This window comes from Canis lupus, chromosome 14 (assembly GCF_003254725.2).
Source record: "Canis lupus dingo isolate Sandy chromosome 14, ASM325472v2, whole genome shotgun sequence".
NCBI lineage: Eukaryota > Metazoa > Chordata > Mammalia > Carnivora > Canidae > Canis > Canis lupus.
In genome coordinates this window covers 47,657,114-47,676,477 of record NC_064256.1, presented here as the reverse complement: position 1 = coordinate 47,676,477, position 19,364 = coordinate 47,657,114, and the positions used below count along the sequence as shown (strand labels likewise).

At 37.8% G+C, this 19,364-nt stretch overlaps 1 protein-coding gene across 5 annotated transcripts in view; it reads left to right on the top strand.

The window, feature by feature from the left end:
* Positions 1–19,364, top strand: part of MATCAP2 (microtubule associated tyrosine carboxypeptidase 2) — a 61,959-nt gene that overhangs the window by 22,707 nt on the left and 19,888 nt on the right. For 2 of the 5 annotated variants that reach the window (XM_025464630.3, XM_025464631.3), the window contains one exon: positions 64–758. In XM_025464630.3, coding sequence (XP_025320415.1) covers positions 64–758 — 695 coding nt within the window. Of the gene's footprint in view, positions 1–63; positions 759–2,761; positions 2,865–4,080; positions 4,212–19,364 lie in introns of those variants that run through there. The other 3 variants (XM_025464632.3, XM_025464634.3, XM_025464635.3) reach the window with 3 other exon arrangements.

The window sequence follows — 19,364 nt, the reverse complement described above, 5'->3', positions numbered from 1 at the left end:
AGCAGTTTGCTTCATCTGGTATCTTTGTTATTTCTTTTGTTTTGATTTTGTTTATTAACACAGAAAAGCTTCACTGGCCTGAGCAAGAACTTGCTAAGAAGTCTGTTCTAAATGCAGAAGAGTCATTGATCATTGACAGCAAAAGAAGCATTTCACATTTATCTTCTGGAATACTGAAGGACATTTTCACAACTGGAACCAGTAGTTACAATGTCCTACTACAGAGCAAAGAGGAAAAAAAGCATCATTCACAAAAACAGTCTTCCTCCACCTACTCCAAAAGATGTAGAAAACCCAGCAAATCTCCTAGTTCTTCTCGTAGTAAAGATCTTCGCAAGATGAAAGCCCCAGTGCCTGTGATGAGCAGTGGTACTTGGTACTGCCTGGAAAGGCAGCCTGGTGTTTTTGTCACTAGTTCAGTGTCGAGTCCTATAAAGTTTACACATGATATCTCTGTTACAGGAAGCAGCATAGTACTGCCACCTAAACCCAAAAACAAGGTAAAGCGACGCCATTTCTCTTCTCTGCCAAAGCCAAAGCTGCAGCCTCAATTGTCTAGAAGTTTTGAAAAAGGAGATGACTTTTCTGGGAAGAAATTTTGTATACTGACTGCTATAAAGCCCACCAACTTGGAGAAAGAGAAACTGAGATTCTTCAAGTCTGACTATACCTACAATCCTCAGTTTGAATATGCAAACCCATCTCTGCCAAGTGTGTTAGCCAAACACAGCAATGCATCTGACCGATTTCTTAAACAGGTAAAACACTACTTCAGTAGTGATATTTCATTTTTATGTAACTAAAGCAATTATTTACAATCTTATAAAAAAAGACTTTAAAACGTATTTCAGTTATTTATGTTTTATAGTTAACTTCCTTCCTGAACATGTAAATATGTGATAGGAAATCTCCAGGTGAGTGCCATAGCCTGTTTGTAAACTACTTTGCACTAGTCAGGATCTATGTGACAGGAAACAACTATATTTGTAAAAAAAGCTTCAGATTCTGGTTCCAGGCTTTCCTTTGGGAGATACATACCTGTAGCCCATTAGCCAATTGATAGACAGGTGTTTTATGTAGCTTACACTGTGTCTGTGTTTTCTGTTTGATTTTGAATATCCCTTAGATGGATCCTATAATCTTTCGTTCCCTTTTTTTACATTCCCACCTTACTTAGGCTTCATAGGCATTTTGGAGAGCTAGGCTTGATACTTGCCCATGAACTTTATAATGCTTTATTGAAATTGTTTATTATCATCAAATAAATAGCTCACTCATTTAAAGAAAATAATGGAGTTTTAAAAATTATTTTCAGTGTTAGCAAATCATGATGTGAGTGATTTGAACATTTTCCAAGTTGCTCAATTTAGACACTTAGCACATAGTTTTGTGTGTTACAGGCTTAATAGACTTTGAAATCCACTAAAAATATTGAGAAATTGGCTGAAGGGCATAGTGTTGAAATCATAAAGGTAGACTATATCTTGTTAACTTTCTGCACATTTTTATTTAATACATGAGGTTCAACTTGGCTTTGTGAGCGATTGAAATCTGTTTGTAGGCTAGGTAAAACTGCATGGTTCCATTTGCCTGTAGTGTGTGCCCTATTTTAGCATTTTTGCTACAATACAGTTTCTTCAACCTGTGACTAGCAGATTTTTTGTTGTTACAAATGATACAGAATCTGATCAGTCTTTTGAAGCCATTATGATGTAAAGCTCATTTTAGGATTACAATAATTTTACTTTTGCTGTTTATTTTCCTTTGTTAGAAGAAACCTCATCTGCTTCTCTGGATTTTTAATGGGTATTCACTTTTCATTTAAATGTGCTGAGATTGTGCTAAACACTGATAAAAAGGTCAACTATTGTTTTTATACCTGTTTTGGCAGTCTTTTTTTTTTTTTTTTTTGGAAAATTGAATAGGGCTTTCACTCATTTAAAATGTATGATAATTATAAAAATGTTCTTTGCTTTTTCCACCCATTAGTACTAAAAGAGATGGTTGAGATTTACTTACCAATATTCTTTTTGTCATCTAGGCATTTGGTATCCTACCCTAATCCCTACGATTTGGGAAGGAATTTCCCATCATTAGATCAAAATGAATGTTCTCTCATTTCCCTGGAAGACAATTAGGAAGCATGAGCAGCTACAGACTGAGAATTGACCCTGCTTGGCTTGTGGCTATACAGTCTATTAGGTTTTTTACATACTTGGATTGCTTTGAGTATAGAGCACCAGCAATTGTAGCTGGCTGTACTTCACCATTTGGGAGAATGCTCCCAACAAATGCTTTGTATACTGTTTAAATCAAATGAAAGGGATTCACTAGAATAAAACCTCCATAAGATATACTTAAATTCCATTCAGCATCTGACTGAATTATGACATGATGTCATACATCTTTCCCTTCCCCAGGTGTGAAGTAAAACCATAGTTTCAGAGCTAATCTCGGGATTCAGAAACATGCTGCACAAAGAGGCCAGGGTAACTAAGTTGCCCATTGGTCTCTGGCCTCCACCCTCAAAGCCTTGTCAGCCTCTAGCAGATCATCTTCCTAGTGTCAAGATCTAAATCCTTTGGTGGTGGGTAGTCTACGCTGCTGTCGGAGAGTGACCATGGTCCTCTAAAATACACAGTTGAGCAGAACAATGTAAAACTTTCCTTGTGCAGATAAGTCTCTCAGAGTAGAACCAAAGTAGTAATCAAGCTCTGGTCATTCCCAGTTGATTGTCCCATCAATGTCAAGGAGTTCCAGAATTCAGGTTTTTGTCATCTAGGCATTAGGTTCCCCAGGAGACAAGGCCTTTGAGGTGGTTCATGGAATCTAACATGGGCTATAGCACTTGAATATAACTCCAGGTGAAGCCTGCTGGCCCCTTGCTGACAGCTCCTCAACCTGTTAGTGTGTTTAAACTTGACAGAAACTCAGAATATCAGATTTCTGTGGCTCTGGACCTTTGCAGGAAAGAGTGCAGTGCTTCCTGGGGACTGGAGGCAGCTGGGATAAGAGAATGCTGAAAGCTGTTAAGGGTCAGAGGCATCCTCACCAGTGGGTCGGAAGTGGATCTTTAATGGCACCCTTATGCGGGAAAACTGACAGCTGGTGCACTTTGTGTCCTGCTTCCTGGGCTGACTACCCCAGGAAACCTAGATACCAGATCCACTTGGCTTTGCACTCTGTACTTTGTTGAATAAGATTGGTAGTGAGAGATGAGAGGAAGAGTCTTCAGGGTGGTAATAAAAGTCCTTGAACTATTTTCAGTATTTCCAGCAGTCAAATGGAAATTATATATTTACATGATAGAGCCAGCGACAGCTTAAGTGATTTGTTTTCTACCTTCAGGCTGGAATCATATCTCAGTGTAGATCCAGGCTAGCTCATGCTAACTAGAAGTTCTGATCCGTAGAGTGGTATTTAATAACATTGGGAAAATAAGTCAACTTTTGTTTGGCTAGATAAGATAAAGGTTTTGAATTATTTTCTTACCTGTTAATAAAACTGGAGCAGTGGGTAAAATTAGTGGTGGGTAAATGGGGAGCTTTTGTGTGAGACAAGGAAGGCTTTGGGGTGTTGGGTAAAGACCTTGGGACAAGTCTACCCTCTGGCTGTCAGGGAAGATTAAAGGTAGGCGTGTGCGTGCAAATGGAATTGACAGAGCAGGCTGGAGACTGCTGACTTAAAAAGTTCTGCTTGCAAGATTAACCTTTGCCTGGTATCTGGGAACTTGACTGGTAAACGGTTTCCTACCCTGAAATAAAGCTTTACGTAAATGATAAGAGTAGCTTGCTATGCCTAAACTGTGCAGACAGTGCCTACATTGAACATCTCTTTTCCTTTTGGGAGTGTTGAATTTTGGAACATGTTAGGCATAGGGGTGCTTATGTACCAGCCCCCAATAAAAACCTTAATAAGTTTCCTTGGTAGACCACTCTTTACATGGCGGTGACTCTTAGAATTCAGTTGCTGGAGAAATTAATTGTATCCTTTGTGACTTCATTCAGAGAGGATTCTTGGAAGCTTGCTTCTGGTTTCCTTCAGACTTTACTGGATGTAAGAAATGGGGAGTAGTGGGCTTAGGTTGATCTCTTAAAGGCATTTATTTACACTAAGAATTTAGAAAAGAAGAAAAAATTCTGACCTCAAGTAAAACATCTGTTTGGGCTGTTGTACTTGCTATTTGTTTGAGATTCCTGATCGATTGCAAGGTCTGGTGGCTTCTATAGCTTTTGTTAAAGGGCCATTGTATTATGCAGTTCTAGGGGATACTGTTCACAAATTGAGTCTGGGCCCTACATTTGTATAATAGGGTTAATATTTACCATAAACCTGGGGCTCTTTGGCATCATAATACTTCTCTAATACTTTTTAGTTCTGTGATCCCTTATACAGAAGGTCAAGTAAATTAAGTGTATGCTGAGTTAGAAATTTTGTATTGAGGGTAGCTGGGGAAGAGTGAACAAAAAAGCACATTTGTTCTTCATATAATTATTATGAAATAGCTGACCCTGCCTTTTTTGTTTGTTTGTTTGTTTTAGGACCCTTGCTCCTCTGTATTCCATTAAAGTTGCTTTGAAATTTCAGGACAAAGTAATATAACTATCAGTGTGTGACAAATTAGTACTAGCATTGATAGAGTACTTAATATTTGCTTGTTAGAGTCTGTTTGCTTAGTAGTTTATCCTTATTTTCATCTTTAGTTCCTCACATGAGATGGAGCACTTCTAATTTTACCAGTTGAAAAAAATCGATCTAGAGAAATGACGTAACTTTTCCTGTGCTCACATATAGTAAATTACAGAACCAGGAATCTGTTCCAGTTACTTCTGTTATTTACACAATGGCCTGTTGGCAAACTAGCTCTCAGTGGCCATGATATAAATATGAATGCTTCCACCACGACCTATTTCAAGCAATGTAACATCACCTGGCTTGCAAATAATAAAAATTCAGTCAGTTCTCACAAGCCAATATGATGGGGCTCCAGCATACCACTGTTTCACAGCATGGTTTTAGGCTGGTTTTTCTAACCCTGATGCCACCACCTGTACCCAAATGGTACTAGATGAAAAGATCTTATCATTTTGCTGACAAGAATCTGTGCCTCTGGCATGAGGTTATTATAGGGACATTGAAGATCTTTTTTTGCCTTCTATAATATACCTATGAAATAGTGATAGTTACTGTTTTTTGGAAGCTGTAAAACAAAAGTATCTATAAGGGCATCTTTCAATTATGGCTTCAGTCTCAACTTAGTACACTGGTAATTAGTGCCTTGGGATGAATGGCAAGGTCAAAACTGGGCTCCTAGTCTATAAATTGAGTAAATATTTAAAAGAAGCAAATACAAGGGCTCCCCAGAAAGACTATCCACATTATAGGCAGTAGATTTCTCTCTCCTTGCCCCCGTGACTCTGCAAGGGAACAAAACAGAAACATCCCTACCATTAAAGCTCCCACAATATATTCCTTTTCTCTTTTATTACTATCCTAAATATTGCATTTCATTTTTTTCTTTCTATTTCACACGGAGTACACACAATCCAGAATTACAAGTGTTAAAATTACGTAAGCAATTACAAGAAACAAAATAATTGAAAATAGTTTTCAAAAATTCCTTCTACAATGAGATAGTGTATCCAGTGTTTTCCTATTCCTAAGAATTTATATTTTTCAAAGTAACTCTTTGTAAAGATAGTTTAAAAGAAAAAGATTTATTTATTTATTAGAGAAAGGGAGAGACAGCATGGGAGGAGGGGCAGAGGAAGAGAGAAAATCCAAGTAGATTCCAGCGTGGAGCCCAAAGGAGGGCTCCATCTCATGAGCCTGAGACCATGACCTGAGCAGACACCAAGAGTCAGATGCTCAATCGACTGTGCCACCCACATGCTGCAATAGTTAGTTTTTATTAACCCATGTTAATGGAAAGAAACACTTACATGAATTAGCTAAACTAGAAAGAGATTTTCTGCTCTCTATTGAATAATTCTCATGAAAGCAGCCACCTTTGCTTTCCTGCTGGGTCAGTGCTACACCAGCCATGGGTAGTTCATTAGGGTCAGTAGTAAGTAATAAACACAATAATAGAAAAAGCCACAAACTGTGGTATGAAATGGAGATTGTAGAAAGCAGTGATACTTAAAATCAAACATCTAAGTAAAAATAAAACACTGAACTGATTTATAAAGAAAGCTTTTGAATTTTGATATAGTTCTAGACATCTTGCATCATAACCTCTGCAGGAAAAGATGTAGTTAGGAAAGAATGTAGGATTAAAAAAAAGAAAGGAAAGAATGAAGGATTAAGTATTGAGGAATGTTAGTGCAGATGAACAGATACTAAAGGCTTGCAGGTACTAGAAGAAATGTGCAGATATGTTTGCAAAATATTGGTATGTCAAAAACCTACAATAAAACATCTTCATCTTTTTTCCATTGTAACATACCAAAGTACTCCATAAATGTATGCTTGTTAATCTTTACAATATCTTAATACCTAACCCTCTCAATCAATAGCAAAATGGATTTAAGGTGTTTATAAGAATTACTGTCTTTTATATATGAGGCTTGTTAGACATTTAAATGTAACCAAGAAATTGGAGAATTGCCTTTGTTTAAAAATAGTCTTTGATTTGGGATTGATTTGTAGATGTCTTGCTCTGTAGAAGAGAGATGGGCTGAAGTTTTCCTTGCACATTATGATGTAGAATGAGTATATTTTTATTTTTATCCCTAGACTACATATTCTTATAAATATGAAGCACAGTTTCAGCTTCATTTTCCCATATATATATATTGAGGGAAATAGACTCTAAATGATTACTGAGAACTATTTTCTAGGACCACACAGAGGTATCTCTCAGTTGAGGTCTAAAAATATTGTAGCTAATTAAATCAAGATTCTGTTTTATGTCACATTGTATATCTAGTAATGTCATTCATTTTGTAAAAACATTTAGCTCTTCTTCCACATTACATACTAATAGAAAGGTTCAGTTTCTGCTAGCTTTGTTAATTGAAAATTCTTTTATTTCAGGTAATAGTACTTTAACACAACATAATCGGCAGATAAGTTGGTTTGTTAAAACTAGTTTTCTAGGGCCTCCTGGGTAGCTCAGTCTGTTTGAGCTCAGGTTTTGATCTCTGAGTCATGAGTCCAGGCTCCATGTTGGGCTCCACGCTGGGCATGGAGCCTGCTTCAAACAAACAAAAACACAACTGATTTTCTGAATAAGTGAAATTTGTTTCTTCAGGTACAAAAATGTAAAAATTAGACATTTCAGTGAAGTTCTTTCTACAGGATATGTTCAGTTCGACAACTCAGGAGAATACTTTTCAAACTTTTCTAAGACAGTAACCTAAGAGCAGAAATGTAAAGAAAGTAATCAAGGAGATCAGGAGCAAATTTGTTTCATCTTAAATCATGTGAATTTTACGTTATACTTTATATCTTTATGCTAACATAGAAACATGTAAATTGCTTGTCTTCAAGTAAATGTTGACTGCTAATTCAATTAAACAAAGGCTATTCAGACCAAAGAAAACCTGTTTGTGGGCCACATTTATCCCTTGGATTGCCAGTTCATCACCTCTCTTTTACCAGATCTGTTGAATATAAGCTTTGTTGTATTCGGACCTCTGGTTAGCTTAACATAAAGACTTTTTAAGTGTGGTCCTCAGAAAACAATGTCTTGTATAAATGGAATAGATAATTCATTGTTTATATTAAAACTCATGCATTGAAATAAATACATAAAGTCACATCCTGTTCTAAAGTAAGATAGGTGTTTTTCTTTTTTGATAGAAGCAACTTAATTCGAAATTAGATGCCTTCACTGATAGCAGGGTGTCTTGATGTAATATTTCTTTAAGGCTAAGTTTTAATTGTACTAACATTGAAGGAACTTTGTCTTGGTAAACTCCAAGTTCAAACTTAAAAAAGGGAGGAAAAAAGAGAAGTCTCTTTTAAATTAGACCACTCCTTCTGTGACATAGTTTTCTGTTTAGCAAATCACAGACCTTTCAAAGATAACCAAAAGTTACAAGACTTTTTTTTTTAAAGACTGACTTTATTTAAAAAAATAAATAAATAAAGATTGACTTTAGTATGGTCCATATTAGATTGGAGAAGTGGAATCATTTCTTAACCTACCAGCAGAGGAAGATTTTCTTATATTCAGAGATGGAAAATACCCCCATCAGATTGTATGTCCTTGGAAGAAGTGACCTTGATGACTCCTTGAAATAGTGTTTTGTTAAAAAAAAAAAAAAGAAATAGTGTTTTGTTGATTTGCCTTTGAAAACAAGGTCTTGGCTGTAGAATAGTTTGAATGGCTGCTTTTTCCTGGTAGGTGGTAAAAGGAGAATCTTCATTACTAAGCTTTTTATAAGTATCTTCTCCTGGTAGCAGTTACCTTCTGATATTATTGGTACTCGTCTTCGTATTCAGACTATTCCCAGCCCTGCTGATACAGACATGAGTAGGGGAGAGCAGGGTGGGGAGAAGAAAGCTGCAGATGACATCTTTGTCCTACTGTGTTCTTTTACTTGTTCCTTCATTGATGTTAGATTCAGTGTCTCATATCTAGTTACTTCCTGGGATCTGCATATGTAGAATATAATTTTTTGAAATACTTTTGTTATAATTGGATCATAATCTACAGTCCATTTTATAGAAAACTGAACTACGTGTTGGCAAAAGTATTTACTTCAGTCTCCCCTGCTCTCCGTACTGCATCAGTGTCTGTTTCTAAGATACAAATCTGATATTGTTTGCCTTCCTTAAAAACTTCAGGGCTCCTTATTTTTTTTTTTTAATTTTTATTTATTTATTTATGATAGTCACAGAGAGGCAGAGACACAGGCAGAGGGAGAAGCAGGCTCCATGCACCGGGAGCCTGACGTGGGATTCGATCCCAGGTTTCCAGGATCGCGCCCTGGGCCAAAGGTAGGCGCCATACCGCTGCACCACCCAGGGATCGCCAGGGCTCCTTATAATTCAAGATTAAGTCTAGAATCTGTAGCACGTCCTATAGATCTTTCATCTTTCATGATCTGCTTTGAGCTTGCTTGCATTTTCAAGTCAACTCTATACTTCCAGCTCTGTGCATCTTGTGCAAATTATCTATCATGGCATTTATCACACTGTTATCCACAAGTTTCTTTTTCTTTTTTCTTTTTTTTTTTTTTGTCTTCACCACTAGACTGACTTCTTTGATAAAAAGTGTATTTTATTTAGTTCAGTTATTCCCAGAATCTAGCGCACTTACTGGCCCTAAATAAATGAATCTTCTTATGCCTCTTCAATCTAAGAACTGTGTATTTTACTTTCTTTACTTGTATATGCTTTTGATTCTATTATTTTTGCCTGGAATGCCCTCTATTTCCTCTAGTACCCATTTTTATTTACTCTATAATCTCATATTATATATACCTGCAACAGTATTACTAAATTATGTTGATTTATATGTCATCTCTGTCAGTCTAATGGTTAGACAGGGACCTAGATTCAGAATGAACAAAAGTGCCCATGGTTAGGGGTGCCCAGCCAGCCCAGCCCATAGAGCATGCAACTCTTTTTTAAAAAATTTTATTTATTTGAGAAAGCAAGAGAGCACAAGCAAGGTGGGGGGAGGGAGCCCACAGAGAGGGAGAAACAGACTTCCCGCTGAGTAGGGAGCCCCAGTCTGGGTTCAGTCTCAGGACTCTGGGATCATGACCTGAGCCAAAGGCAGAAGCTTAACTGACTGAGCCACCCAGGCAACCCTAGAGTATGCAGTTCTTGATCTTGGGGTTGTCAGTTCAAGCCCCATGTTGGATATAGAGATTACTTAAAAGTAAATTTTTTTTTTAAGATTTTATTTGTTTATTCATGGGAGACACAGAGAGGCATAGACTCAGGCAGAGGTAGAAGCAGGCTCCCAAAGGGAGCCTGATGTGGGATTCAACCCCAGGACTCTGGGGTCACGACCTGAGCCAAAGGCAGATGCTCGACCACTGAGCCACCCGGGTGTCCTACTTAAAAATAAAATCTTAAAAAAAAAAAAGTACCAGTGATTAGCACAAAGAAGATGAATGAATGAATGGTCTTTATTGATAGTATTCTAGAAATTTAGTAATGTGCTTTTTTTTTTTTTTTAAAGATTTTATTTATGCATGAGAGACACAAAGAGAGGCAGAGACACAAGTAGACAGAGAAGCAGGCTCCATGCAGAGAGCGTGATGTGGGACTCGATCCTGGGACTCCGGAATCAAGCCCTGGGCCGAAGGCAGGTGCTCAACTGCTGAGCCATCCAGGTGTCCCAGTAATGTGCTTTTCAAACAGTGGATCTGTATTTGTGGCCCAAGGATCATTTTTAACTCGAATGTATGTTTTTTGGGGGTCAGCATCATGTCTTCCTTAAAACATTGGAATATAAAGATGCTCTTCTTTTGTTTCTCCCAGATGTTATATTCAGTGGCTTTACACAGTGGTTATTGCTTAGAGCTGAAGGTACTGAGTGTACTGCTCTAGTGTCCCATCAGTTTGTGACTATAGTACCTTAAATGGAGGCCTAATGATCTGATGAGTAATCCATATCTTACTTTGCTGCCAAGAAGCAGTAGCCACCATTGAAAAATTCAGTCTGCATTTGGGATTTTGCTTTTCATCCTGAGAATCTCAAAGTACCAGAGAGAGAGAGAGAGTGTGTGTGTGTGTGTGTGCTCACACCTCACGCTTATCTGAAATAAGCATTTCAAATTGATTTGAGAGATACTGCATGAGAAAGGAGGTCATAAGAGTTGGAAAACACAAAATATTATATTCATCCCCAAGATTCACCACGTAGAGCATCATAATAAAGGCTTGGAAGAGTCTTGTTTAACTTTGTTTAATCCAATATTTTCTAAACACATTTGACCATGAAACCTTTTTAAAAATGATTGTCTTGTTAGCCACTGTTTCATAAGAAATAGTTTGGAAAACACTGGCTTACAGGAGTGATCCTTATGTGATCTCCCAGGGGGGTTATTCAGTATTTGGATACATGGTGGGGGAAGAATTCTAGATGTTAGAATTTAAGAAAAGGCGAGTAATGAAGGGGGAGGGCTGGGATTGGATGGAGGTCAAATCAGTTCCCTTAAATTCTAAAATTAAAACCCTGTCTTCTGCTGAAACTATATACAGTCATATGGGAAATAGATTACCAAACACATTCACAGTGTGTCTCTTTCCCTCCCTCATCTCTCCCTCTCTCTCTCTCTCAGCATTGTCTCTAGCTCTAATTTCGTCCTCACAACAACTCTTTGAGGTAAGCAGGGCAAAGATTTTCATCTCCATTTTACCAGTGAAGAAACTAAACCTGAGAAAGGTAAAATGACATATTCAAGATCACACACTTAGTAAATGGTAGAGCATTAATGTAAAACCAGATCTGATGACTCCTAGTGTTTCCACAATATCACCGTGACTCATATCGGATTAGTGTCCCTATTGTATATAGTTTTTCATGGAGAGAAAACAGCAGTTGAGAAGGGAGATAGTTTTTAGCACAGGACTATTGAAGTGTCTCATGATTGATGGTCAGATTTCCAAACTGCTTAACAGTAAACAGATTCATAAATAAACTAAAAGCAGATCATTCACCAGAATGAGATTTTTCAGAAAGTTTGTTAAATCATCGAAGATAATGCTGAAAGTTTTATAGAGAGATTTTTTATTTTCTGGATTAGTGGCTCAAATGTTACACTGTGCTATTTGACTATTCTTTTTTTATTATAACAACGTTATTAGGTTATCATTCATATGCCATACAATTCACCCATCTGAAGTATACAGTTCAGTGATTTTCAATGTATTTAGAGTTATTAGTCCATTACCACTATCAAATTTGAGAACGTTTCATCACCTCCAAAAAGAAACCTTATAATCATTAGAGTATTTATTCACCATTTCCCATCAATCCCTGAGCCCTAGGCAACTACTAGTTTATTTTCTCTATATTAATTTTATGCCTCTTCTGGACATTTCATATAAATGAAATCATATAATATGTGATTCTTTATGGGGTGCCTGGGTGGTTAAGTGGGTTAAGTGTCTGCCTTCAGCTCAGGACCCTGGGATTGAGTCTCACATAAAGCTCCCTACTCAGCAGGAAGTCTGGGTTTCCCTCTGCCCCTCCCCCGACTCATTTTCTTTCTGTCTCTCTTGCTCTCTCAAATAAATAAAATCGTTTTTTAAAAATATATGATTCTTTGTAACTACCTCCTTTTGTCTAGCATAATGTTTCCAAGATTGATCCATGTCATAGCATGTATCAGTACTTTTTATTGTTGAATAATATTCCATATTTATGTGTATATTACACTTTGTTTATCTAGTTATCAATTGATAGTTGGGTTGTTTCCACTTTCTGGCTATTGTAAATAATGTTGCTATGAACATTTGTTTACAAATTTTGTATGGACGTATGTTTTTAATTATTTTGGGTAGTAGCAGATCATATGGCAATTGGTCATATCGGAACTCTAAGCTTATTAGTCTTTTGAGGAAGACTGTTGTCCAAAATGACTGCACCATTTTACATTCCTCTCAGCAGTGTGCGAGGGTTCTGATTTCTTCACATCCTCATCAGTTCTTGTTTTGTTTTTGTATCTGTTCTGATAGCCATTCTAGTGAATGTGAAGTAGTATATCCTTGTGGTCTGGATTCGTGTTTCCCTGGGGACTAATGATATTGGACATCTTTTCATGTGCTTATCAGTCACTTGTATATATTCTTTGGAGAACTGTTTATTCAGATCTTTTGCTTATTTTCTAATTGGGTTATTTTGTGTTTTTATTACGGAGTTGTAGGAGGTTTTTTTTAAAGATTTATTTATTTATTTAGAGGGTGTGCAAGCAGGGGGAGGTTTCAAGGGGAGAGAGAATCTCAAGCAGACTGTGGTGAGTAGGCTCTATCTTAGGACCCTGACATCATGACCTTTGCTGAAATTAAGAGTTGAATGCTTAACCGATTGAGCCACTCAGGCACCCAAGTTGTGGGAGTTCTTTATATATTCTAGTCATGAGTCCTTATCAGATAAGAAATTTGCAAGCATTTTCTCCCATTCTGTACTTTGTTGAAAAGAATTTGATTACTCGTGTGTGTATGTGTGGAATGTCTAATTTATTTATTTTTATTTTAATTCCAGTGTAGTTAACATGTAGTATTGTATTAGTTTCAGATATACAATAATAGTGATTCAAGGGGCATCTGGGTGGTTCAGTGGTCGAGCATCTGCCTTTGGCTCAGGTTGTGATCCTGGGGTCCTGGGAATGAGTTCTGCATCAGGCTTCCTGCATGGAGTCTACTTCTCCCTCTGTCTTTGTCTCTGCCTCTCTCTCTGTGTCTCTCATGAATAAATAAATGAAGTCTTAAAATATATATATATAGTGATTCAACAATTCTATATATTTCTTAGTGCTCATCAAGGTAAGTGTGCCCTTAATCCCCTTCACCTCTTTTATCCATTCCCCCATCCACCTGCCCTCGTTAATTGTTCTTTATAGTTGAGTCTGTTTTTTGATTTGTCTCTTTTATTTTTCCTTTGTTCATTTGTTTCTTAAATTCCACATATGAGTGAAATCATATAGTATTTGTCTTTCTTGACTGGCTTATTTTGCTTGGCATTATACTTGGTAGATCCATCCATGTTGTGGCAAATGGCAAGATTTCATTGTTTTTTATGGCTGAATAATATTCCTATGTATACACATAGGTGTATATGTATACACCCTACATCTTTATCCATTCATATATTAGTGGACACTTAGGCTGCTAATTTGGCTGTTGTAAAAAATGCTGCAATAAACATAAGGATGTGAGAATGCAAGCTGGTATAGCAATTCTGGGAAGCAGTATGAAGGTTCCTCAAAAAGTTGAAAATAGAGCTGCCCTGTGATCCAGCAGTTGTACTACTGGGTATTTACCCCAAAGATACAAATGTAGTGATCCAAAGGGGCACCTAAACCCCAATGTTTATAGCAGCAATGTCCACAGTAGCCAAACAGAAAGAGCTCAGATCTACATCGACTGAGGAATGGATAAAGATATGGTATATATGTACAAGGGAATAGTACTCAGCCATTAGAAAAATTAAATTTTTCCATTTGTAATAACATGGCTGGAACTAGAAGATATTATGCTAAGCAAAACAAGTCAATCAGAGAAAGACAGTTATCATATGCTCTCACTCATGTGGAATTTAAGAAAAAACAGAGAAGTACAGGGGGAGAGAAGGAAAAATAAAACAAGATGAACTCTGAGAGGGTGATAAGCCATAAGAAACTCTTTAATCATAGGAAACAAACTGAGGGTCGCTAGAGGGGAAGGAGATGGGAGGATGGGGTAACAGGGTGAAGAACACCTGTTAAAGAGGGCATATGATGTAATGAGCACTGGGTATTATATAAGACTGATGAATCACTGACCTCTACCTCTGAAACCAGCAATATATTATATGCTAATTAATTGAATTTAAATAAAAAATTTAAGAAACCCATAAGGGTGTATATATCTTTTCAAATAAGTGTTTTTGTATTCCTTGGGTGAATACCCTGTAGAGTGATTGCTGAATCATAGGGTAGTTCTATTTTTAATTTTGGGGGGAACCCCATACTGTTTTCTACAGTGACTGCACACAGTTTGCATTCCTACCAGCAGTACACAAGGGTTCCTTTTTCTCCACATCCTTGTCAACACTTGTTACTTGTGTTACTTAGCCATTCTGACAAATGTGAGGTGACATCTCACTCTGCTTTTGATTTGCCTTTCCCTGAAGATGAGTGATGTTGAGTATCTTTCCATGTGCCTGTTGGCCATCTCTATGTTTTCTTTGGAGAAACATCTATTTGTATCTTCTGCCCACTTTTTAAAAAAATATTTTATTTATTTATTTGAGAGAGAGAAAGTGTGGTGCCGGGAGGGGAAGAAGCCTAGGGAGAGGGACAAGCAGACTCTGCTTTGAGCATGGAGCCTGACAAGAGGCCCAGTGTCATGATCCCAAAACCATGACTTGAGCTGAAACCAAGAGTCAGACACTCTACCTACTGGCCGTCCAGCCACTCCACTTCTGCCCATTTTATTTTATTTATTTTATGTTTTTGAAGATTTTATTTATTATTTTAAAGAGAGGCAGAGCATGAGCAAGGGGGAGAGGCAGAGGGAGAGGGAGAAGCAAGCTCCCCGCTGAGCAGGGAACCCAGTAGGGGCTCAGTCCTAGTACCCTGAGATCATGACCTAGCTGAAGGCAGTTGCTTAACCAACTGAGCCACTCAAGTGCCCCTACTTGACTCATTTTAATTAGTGTTGTTTATATATTTTGGATACTAACCTTTTATTACATATGTCATTTGCAGATCTCTCAGTAGGTTGTCTTTTTTGTTTCGTTGGTTGTTTCTTTGCTGTGCAGAAGCTTTCTATTTTGATATAGTCACAATCGTTTATTTTTGCTTTTATTTCTCTTGTCTCAGGAGACACGTCTAAAAAGATGTTGCTGTGGCTGATATCAGAGACATCAATGCCTGTGCCTTCTTCTAGGATTTTTATAGTTTCAGGTCTCATATTTAAGCCCTTAATCGATTTTGAGTTTATTTTTGTGAATGGTCTAAGAAAGTGGTCTAGTTTCATTCTTTTGCATATAGCTATCCGTTTTCTCAACACCATTTTTTGAAGAGACTTTTTCCCATTGCATATTTTTCGGCCCCTTTGTCAAAGATTAATTGACCATATTATTGTGGGTTTAGTTCTCAGGTTTCTGTTCCATTGATCTATGTGTCTATTTTGTGGCAGTACCATACTATTTTGATTACTACAGCTTTGTAATATCACTTGAAGTTTTGAATTGTGATACCTCTAGGTTTCTTCTCTTTTTCTGATTGGTTTTGCTATTTGGGATCTTATGTTCCATACAAATTTTAGGAGTGTTTGTTCTAGTTATGTGCAAAATACTATTGGTACTTTGATAGGGATTGCATTATATCTGTAAATTTTTGGGGGGTGGTAAAGACAAGGTGGGGTGGGGGACAGAGAATCTCAAGAAGACTGGACCCTGAGATCATGACCTGAGCCAAAATTAAGGGTGGAGACTTAGTTTTCATTTGCCTTCCAGGCTCTCCCAGAACTGAGCCTGCTGGTAAGTTCCAGGCTTGAAGTCCTACTGGTTGTAAAAACTCATGAAAATCATCCCCTCTAGTTTTCAGAGCCAAATGCTATGGGGACCCATCTTCCCCATGTGGGCTACCCAGTGTGAAGGTCTATTTCTCTCCCTATTCTGCCCTCACAGTTCCCTCCAGCAGTTGGCCCCCCGAATCTGTTTTGCTTCCTACTGCACTTCTGCCCTTCCTACCCTCTTCAATATGGCCTCTTCTCTAATTTTAGTTTCCAGTCTTCTGGTTGTTTTCTGGGTTATTTACACTGATTTGAGTGTTACCTAGTTGTATTTGTGAGACAAGGTGAGTTTTAGGTTCTTGTTACACTGCCATCTTCCCTATTATACTCTTATTTTCATAGAGGAGAATAAGTGCCTCAGGGTCATGAGGTGGCAGTGGCAGAAGGTTGTGTTCTGTTTTATGTAATATAAATGACATCGAGATCAGGGGAGAGATAGAACTATTTCCTTCATGCTGAACAATTACTCATTTTGTATTTACTTCCTCTTTGCACTAGGTTTGAGATCTCTGAAAATCAATTTGTTCTGTAAGAAATACAAAGTTTTAGAATATCCTCTTAAAAAGAGGAAGGATTCAGAAATAATTGATATGAGCAGAGATATTATATTGATTCATAATTTAGCAAAAATATATGGTTTTTGGCCCAACTTTTTAAAAGGCAAAAAGTATGTTTGGTGGCCTATTTCAGTCCATTTTGAGCAAGAAATATTATCCTACCTGGTACTGTTTTTGTGTAACTTGAGAGTAGTTCCTATCATATCATTTTCTAACATGGTGATGGAAGAGTTAGCCAAGTAATAAAATGGACGCAAAGGAAAGGTACAAAGTCAAATTCCTACAGATTAGGAGACTGAGACCTGGACAAATGGATATGTATATATTAAGATGTTTTGGTTCTAGAAGTTTTAAAACTGATCAGTAAAACTATGTAATGTCTGAGTGTTTACTGTGTATATTTGCTATTCTTATAGTTGGAAGGAAGCAGAGAATATATTTGATGTCTATGGCTAAATCAGGGCTAGATCTCCACATGGTTGAGGGAAGTGGCTGCTTGCTCCATGAGTAGGCCTCAAGAATGCCTCAACCTCTTCCTACCAGCAGTCTACTCTGCCTAAAACTCTACTATAAAAATATTTGTTTGAATTTTTAGGGGCTTTCTCCCCCAATGCATTCTTTTTTTATTTTATTTTTTTTTATTTATTTTTTTATTTATTTTTTTATTTATTTATGATAGTCACAGAGAGAGAGAGAGAGGCAGAGACACAGGCAGAGGGAGAAGCAGGCTCCATGCACTGGGAGCCTGACGTGGGATTCGATCCCGGGTCTCCAGGATCACACCCTAGGCCGAAGGCAGGCACCAAACCGCTGCGCCACCTAGGGATCCCTGCATTCTTTTTTTAAATACAAATACTCCAGAGTAAGGATATATATTTTTTTAAATTTATTTATGATAGTCACACACACAGAGAGAGAGAGAGAGGCAGAGACACAGGCAGAGGGAGGAGCAGGCTCCATGCACCGGGAGCCTGACGTGGGATTCGATCCCGGGTCTCCAGGATCGCGCCCTGGGCCAAAGACAGGCGCTAAACTGCTGCGCCACCCAGGGATCCCCAGAGTAAGGATATTAACGAATGACTGACTAACTGGAAAATGGGAGAAAGGTGTGGAGCCTGCTTAAGATTCTCTGTCCCTCTCCCTCTGCCCCTCCTGACCCCCACCCACCCCTACCTTAAAAAAAAACAAAGAGAATAAAATCCCATAATTCTATCACCCAAGGATAATCACTATTCATATTTAGTGTTTTCCTTGCCCCGTGCCTAACAGTGTTCATAATTGAGGTTAGTATACTTTTAAGCATCTGCATTTTCTCATGTCCTTAAAAACTGTCAGCATTTCTTTTGTGTCAGTATAACTTTCGCTGTATATATTTAATAAAATGGGTATACAGTAAGTCTTTTAGTTGTTCCTACTGGGATTTAAAAGGTCATAGTTTTGTTAGCAGTCTGCTTTAAGGGGCTTCTTGCAGAGGGCCATGCAGTGGAGATGCTGATTAGGATAGGCCTGCACCGGCATCCTAGGTCAAGGACAGAGGAACACGGCTAGACTAGGCCTGCACCAGCGTCCTAGGTCAAGGATGGAGGACCACAGCTGTGCCAGTTATATAGGAAATGTTCTTTTCTTTCTCCCAGCTGTCATTTTACTGAAGGGAAGGAGAGGCCCAGAAAACTTGGGAGAGCTGAGAAAGAAATCACTATTCCACCTTTCTTTCTCAAGTGAAGTTTCTTTAGTCCTTGGGCTGGTCATGTCCTAGGGGAGGGGAAAGAGTTTTTTTTTTTTTAAGTTTTTTTTTTTTTTTTTTAAGACTTTATTTATGTATTCATGAGAATACACAGAGAGGAGAGAGAGAGAAGCAGAGACACAGGCAGAGGGAGAAGCAGGCTCCATGCAGGGAGCCTGATGTGGGACTCGATCCCCGGTTCTCCAGGATCACACCCTGGGCTGCAGGCAGCACTAAACCGCTGAGCCACCGGGGCTGCCGGGGAAAGAGCTTTAAATTAGATATGATTGACATTTTAAATTGGATTAAATTGGCTTAAAGTGGACTTTTTTTTGAATACTTGAAAATTATTGGAAAGCTAAAGAAACTGGTTGACATATTCAGAGATAGGAAGGAGATATTCTGGATGGCAAATTGAAAGCAATGATTAGAGAAAAATTGTTTTAATTCCTCACCAAGTAATACTGGGAAATGTTTTTTGATTAACTTTAATGATAATAATGGAGAAGAGAATTGACATGAAATTCATTGCCTCTAAAAGTAGTTAGCCATTTGGATGATGTATGTGAAAGCTTGATTCTCCAAGTGGTATAGGTATGGATTCTCTGAACTCTGGGAGAATGGATGGACTTTTCCCTTACTTTTTTCTTTAAAAAAAGAAAAAGAAAAAAAACTTTTGGTTGGGGAATGAGGAGATTTGGGTCAAAGGGTACAAACTTTGAGTTATAAGTTGAGTAAGTCCTGGGGATCTAATGTACACCATGATGATTATAGTTAATAATACTGTATTATATACTTGAAATTTGCTAAGATCTTAGATGTTTTCACCATACACAAAAAATGGTAACTACATGAAGTGATAGATGTGTCAGTTAACTTGATTGTGGTGACCA